Here is a 6,017-nt window from a genome sequence, read left to right as displayed (position 1 = left end):
GAGGAAGCTGTGAAAGTAAAGATACCAGAAAAACACATTATGAACTGAAAAGGTATTACTGAAATTGTTTACAGATACTTGATATGGAAAGAGAAAGAACCTCTTATGTGTTTAGGAAAACCACAAACTAATGGCATTAAAAACGGAACCATTGTAAGCAATAAAAACCTGGCCATTTGTAAACAGTGATTAAAAGTAATTGCTGATAATTGATAAGTACATCAACTAATAGCAGTAATTGGTGTTAAATAATACAATCACTGTACATACTGTCCTGTAGGTCTTTAATCATTTATTTATGATCTGTAAACAACTTTGTAGCACAATTAAAAAAGCACTGACATTCTCCGAATCTTACATTAGATTTAAATGACAGTAGTTTCCTTTTAAACTGTAGAAATGTTAATATTTACTTTTTAATTCACATGTTTGTTACCACACTGAGTTTGGGTAAAGTGACATTTATGCGCTTGCACATCCACGTCAAAGTCCAGCTTAGTAAACTGCAGCTTCTGAATGGTTCAATAGAGTTTAGGGTGTGAATTCTGATTTCTGATCTACCCGCAAGTTAAAGACCCACAGCTGGGCAGCTGACCATCAAAAATACTTTCTCTTAATAGTCAATGATGATGTTTTTGGTTGTACTTTTTCAAATTTGACTTTTTATATAGCTTACTGCTAGGGAGTGTCTTTATAGTCATTTTTAACCTATTAAAAATGCATGACTTGCAAGTTTAAGAAAAACAAATTAAGAGAAATCGCCCACATAGTGGTTTTCTAAGGAAATGAGAAGTGAGAGAAGAGAGATCAGAAAGTTACTGTTCTAACTGTTGGGTCATCATGCAGAATCTGATAGATTTCCCAGATGTGATCAATAGAATCAGCACATTCTTTTATTAAAAGGCAATTTCCTTCCTTTTCTTTTCCTTTCATCTCGCAGTCAGGTAAGAGATGCAGCGCTGCACAGAATTTTACCTGTTGAAATTTTATCTGAGCCAAAATAACTTACATTAAACATGACAAATAATTAACTAAAGTTAACCAACGATGTCTAACTAACATCAACAAGGACATGCAGTACTGTGCGAAAGTCTTGGGCACCCAAGACACGTTTTCAAAATCTCTTTATTTGTGTAGTTTGTGTTTATTTGCTGAGAAGTGTTAATATTTTAATAAACTAAATTTCTAGAATATTAACGATTACATATATATATATATATATATATATATATATATATATATATATATATATATATATATAATAGTGATTTTCTGGATGTCAGTGTGTTTGTTTAACCATTTTCAAACCTCTCCTCGAGGAAGCCCAGTATTATATGTAGTTAATAAGCAACTCCTGGTTTGACCAATCAGTGCTTCAGTAAATTGAGCTCATGATGTAATTGATGATATTAACAAGTCTCTGTGGCGGCTGTGAAGGTGTCAAGGAAAAATATGGACCCAAGAAATTCTTGTTACTTTTTATTGTTTTTGTGTTTATTTGAATTATGAATGTGACGTTATTCTGATGTATATTGTGATAAACTCCCTGCTGAGGTCAATTGTGTAGATGCCTAAAACCTTCACACAGTAACTGTATTTCTTAAGAAAATTATGCAATTATTATTAATACTAGAGCTGCTAGAGGGGCTTCCACCAATATACTAGAAATTATAGCATGAATAAATAACATGTGGATGTAGCATTTGTTTTTTTTAACTTTATTTTTAAGTGCAGTGGTGAAAAAGAAAACATGACCACGCAAAAGTACCCAGGCATGCACCCACACCCTCACCCACACACACACACACACACACACACACACACAGACACATTCATCATGATATTAGTCAGAACACAGAAAGTGCTGTCCTGGGAGATGACTAAAGCTAATGAAGCGCTCATCATTTCTCCCCAACTTTAGCCTAACTCCTCCTCCGGCCATGCTGAGGATGTTTTAGATCGGACGGACACAGACGAGCTCCAGACGCACTCAGAAAGGAGAGGGTTTACTCCTGCCTTACACGCCTTCACTCCTAGTTCATTCTGTGGACCAGTGGACCAGTCCATCCTCACTGCATGCGCTTGTCAAGTTGGATCAAGAACGGTCTCTGCCTGTAACTCTAAACTACTGACTATGCAGGAATTTCTCCTGCTTTTGGTTCAAGGTTTCTAACTGTTTTTAAAGAGACACTTTTCAGCGGCTGTATTTTTGGCCGTTAGGGGTCTTTTTTGTCCTTTATTTTTACTGTGATTGATTTCTGGCCCTAACGGTCTGTCTCCTGTTTTTTCCATAGGAGTATTTCTCCTGTATGTCTGTTTATAGAAGTCTGTTTTCTTATATTTTTTGGCCGCTGGAATCTTTATACTGTATTTCTAACCATAGGAATCTTTCGCCTTTTTGTGTAAGAAGCCGTTCTTGCTTGTTAGCTGTAGCTTTGGTGTTCGTGGCTGTTGCTCCTGAGCCACTCTTCTTCCTCAATGCTGACAGAGTCGTATGGGCTGATGGGATCGGACATGCGAGATTTGAGCGCCATGCTGCCCGCTGTGCCCACTATCCCAGGGGCCAACAGCAGTGGGGCTCCACAGTGGGGGCCGATTATGGACTTTCACTCTGGAGCCTTACCCTCACACTCTTTCATCAAGCAGGAGCCAGGCTGGGGGGCGCCAGAAGTCCACAATGACCCGCACTGCGGCCTGGGGGCCTTCACCGTCCACTTCTCCGGCCAGTTGACAGGGGCAGGTGGTTGCAGGCACGGGGCCTTCCCAGAGGCACCGAACACCCAGGGCAGAGTGTTCCCCAGCGGACCTTACTTGCCCGGCTGTGCTGACAACACTGCGGCTCCACGGAACCAGGGTAAGCGACTCTTCTCTGTTTTCTGTGAACTCGGTTAAGGTCAGTACATGTTTCAATAAGTGCATGAAGACTTAGTGTACATGTGGACAGGCGTTTACAGTGGGATGCCGCAATTCTAAACACTCCATTTGTTTCAGATATGAGTGGGAAGGTGTGCCAGTGAACTTTAGGCCAATTTTAATAACATCGCTGCTGTCGGAAGAAAACCTTTCTCCACTTTTCACAGAATTTCAAAATACCTATTCCCCTTTACATTGTATGTAAATTTAATGATGAACGGACCAAACGAAGTGACCCAAAACGATTTGTAAGAAAGTCTGGTTCCATTGACTTACATTAAAAGTAAAAAACTTAGCTTTTTTCCTTCTCCAGTAAAGTTACCATTTTGGAGATACGAGGTTTTCTTCCGACAGCAGCGATATATGCAGTATTATCCTGGAACTATTAATGCATCACTCAAATTATTAACCTCTCACACAGCCTCAAAGAATAAGAATCTAAAATAGGGACATGATTCTATCAGTGGCTTAAAGGTTTCCTCTGTATTCTGTAACCCCCCGCGACCCTGACGGAGAAGCGGCTTAGAAAATGGATGGATGGATGGATGGATGTATACTGTAATGTAAGATGCTTTAAAAGGTCACACAGGCCTGATTTGCAGGGTATAGATTAAGTGGACAAAGTTTCAGTGCCAGCAGTGATTGACCATTAGAGATACAAGTCTAAAGCTATGCTGACCATGCACGCAAGAAACCGACCTATGGTGTCTTTATTGTTAGAGTAGCGCGTAGTAGAGCGTTAATACCATTCAGAAACCTCTGCCTTATATGATACGTGTGCTATTATCTCTGAAGTGAAATAATTCAGTTAATGTTTTTACCTCTGGCACAAAGGACATAAGATTGATGATATCAGTCGTTTCAGTTTTCAAGCTGTGGAGAAGCTTTTCTGCTGTATATTAAATTAGATGCTGAAAAGATGACGTAGTACCTTTAGGGTCAGATGTTTAGAGTGGGATGTTGCAATGCTAAAATCTCCCTGTGCTTCATATATACTGGAAAAGGGTTTCAGCATAGCGCTTTGTTGAACACGGGGACAGTTAACTATTTTTTTGGATTATGAATATGATCCTTGTATGATACCTCATATTTTCCTTTACCACTTAATGCATTTACTTGTTTTTAAGAAGATACCATTAAGAAAAGACCCCTCTTCTATTGTATATTTAATTAGATGCTAAAAATATCACAAATATCACGTAATAGTATTATAACATTTATAATAATTGTGTTTTGTGTTTTGCTAATTTCAGTGTTTAAAAGTGAATAAACGACTATGTTTTGCTAAGTTTGAATAACTATGCTTGAAAAAAATATTGGTCTAGTATTGGTTTATTAGCAGCTGCGTTTAGCATAACTAACGCAGTGGCTTTTTTTGATGTGTTGTGGATATTTTTGGGGGTTGAGGCATCTTTAATACAGTGTGCTGCACATTGTGCATGTTTGAAATATAAAATATAGCAAAATATTAACATATAGTATTTGAAATAGTGTTTGTTTAGTTTTGTGTGTGTACTTACATAACGCTGGGCACGAGTGAATAACCCACAGCAAGTGGGAACAGACTGTCTGCTTTGAACCTGAGATTTCAGCATCAAACCAAAATTACTGTGTTCTGAATTTGACCTCACTTAAATCAGAAGTTTCCTGACTTGCTCCAGCTCAGGGAACTTGCACAAGGATCCGAGCGTTTTGTTATTGCGTTCTAGTTCCCAGATATTTCATTTGTGATTTTAAATGAAGAACAAAGTCAAAATGACAATATTGCTGATTAATAGTTGGAGTTTATTGGTCTCGAGTGGCTGTCCCACAGGATGTTGGGTTCAATTTCCCATCACAAAGATAGATGATAAGCAGATTAAGAACCATATATCTGATGTTGTTTATTGTTTTTTGAGAACTGCGATGAAAATACTTTCTGCAAGGAGATGGGCTTCGGCCGTCTTTAGGTGGGCTATCACAGGTTTGACTTATACAAACGGACACTGCAGAGGATTGTGAGCCGCGGGGGATGTGCATACAGTCAGGGTGTATGTTTTAAAGGACCTGTATAATGTAATAATAAAATTTCTTTTAAAGTCAAATAAAAGTGTTTTAGCCTAGACTGATTTTTTAGCAGCCAATCAGAACAGAGCTATTTACATATCATCACTGTCCACTGTCATTTGAGCTCAGCTGTCCTTTGCATTGTGTGAAAAGTTCTTGGTTATTGGACCAATATAAACATGACAAAATTACTTAGAATAAAATCTCTTTCATTAACTTAAAGAATGTTTTTGCCCTCTCCTGTAAAGTTACTATTTGGTGGATACTTGTTTTTCTTCGGACATGAACCTTGACATGAAGAATCTTTGGACATGAACCATGAACCAAGAAGAAAAACTTCTTCGGTTTTCTTCTTGGTACATGAACCATATAAACATTATAATACAAAAAACCCAACTTTTAACGCTGTCATTCAGAAGTCATACAGCATGAAATCTGAAGATCAGGAGGCTAATCGATGGGCAGCACGTTTTGGTTATCAGATATTTTCTGTTCTTACACAAACTGGAGTTGCCTCAGAGTCAACACGAATGGGAAGTCCTAACGTCTTTTCCTCCTGTACTGTGTTGTATTTCTAAGTTAATCACAGTATTTGGGGAGGGGTGGTGGGGGGTGTCTCTAAACCAGAAGAGTGGTTTGTTCTAACGATAAATGGAAAACATGATATTATTGCCTAATATTATTGGTGGCTGCTGGTCCTCAGTGACGTAATCAAATATCAGACACTGCTATAGAGGCCACAGTCATTACATACTGATGGGAGACTGTAAGAAAGGAATTAGAGGTGTTTAACAATATAGTTGCCCTGTTGTACTACAAGTACATCTGTGCTATGAAGCATTCAGCGCTTGTGCTGGCTGCTCTGGTGGAATTAGGATTTTGGTAACTTATTTTTTATTACCCTTAAATCTGTTTTTGCGAGTGCTTGTGAAAAAAGCCAACTTTCCACTCCGCCACAGGAAATTCACTGTCAGGGCTCAGCGCTCTTAGAAATGTGCAATATCTACAACACGCAGAGGATTTGAAAGTTTAAGAAATTTCACCTTTTCTCTCTCTCT

At 38.4% G+C, this 6,017-nt stretch overlaps 1 protein-coding gene across 2 annotated transcripts in view; it reads left to right on the top strand.

Moving 5' to 3' along the window:
* Positions 1-1,895: 1,895 nt before the first annotated feature.
* wt1b (WT1 transcription factor b) overlaps positions 1,896-6,017 on the top strand; it is a 30,868-nt gene continuing 26,746 nt past the window's right edge. The window contains exon 1 of one of the 2 annotated variants that reach the window (XM_017708014.2): positions 1,896-2,854. In XM_017708014.2, coding sequence (XP_017563503.1) covers positions 2,479-2,854 — 376 coding nt within the window. In that variant the 5' untranslated portion in view covers positions 1,896-2,478. The remainder of the gene's footprint in view (positions 2,855-6,017) is intronic. The other variant, XM_017708015.1, reaches the window with a different exon arrangement.

The sequence above is a fragment of the Pygocentrus nattereri genome, chromosome 7, assembly GCF_015220715.1.
Source record: "Pygocentrus nattereri isolate fPygNat1 chromosome 7, fPygNat1.pri, whole genome shotgun sequence".
Lineage (NCBI taxonomy): Eukaryota > Metazoa > Chordata > Actinopteri > Characiformes > Serrasalmidae > Pygocentrus > Pygocentrus nattereri.
This window is presented reverse-complemented; position numbering and strand designations above follow the sequence as displayed.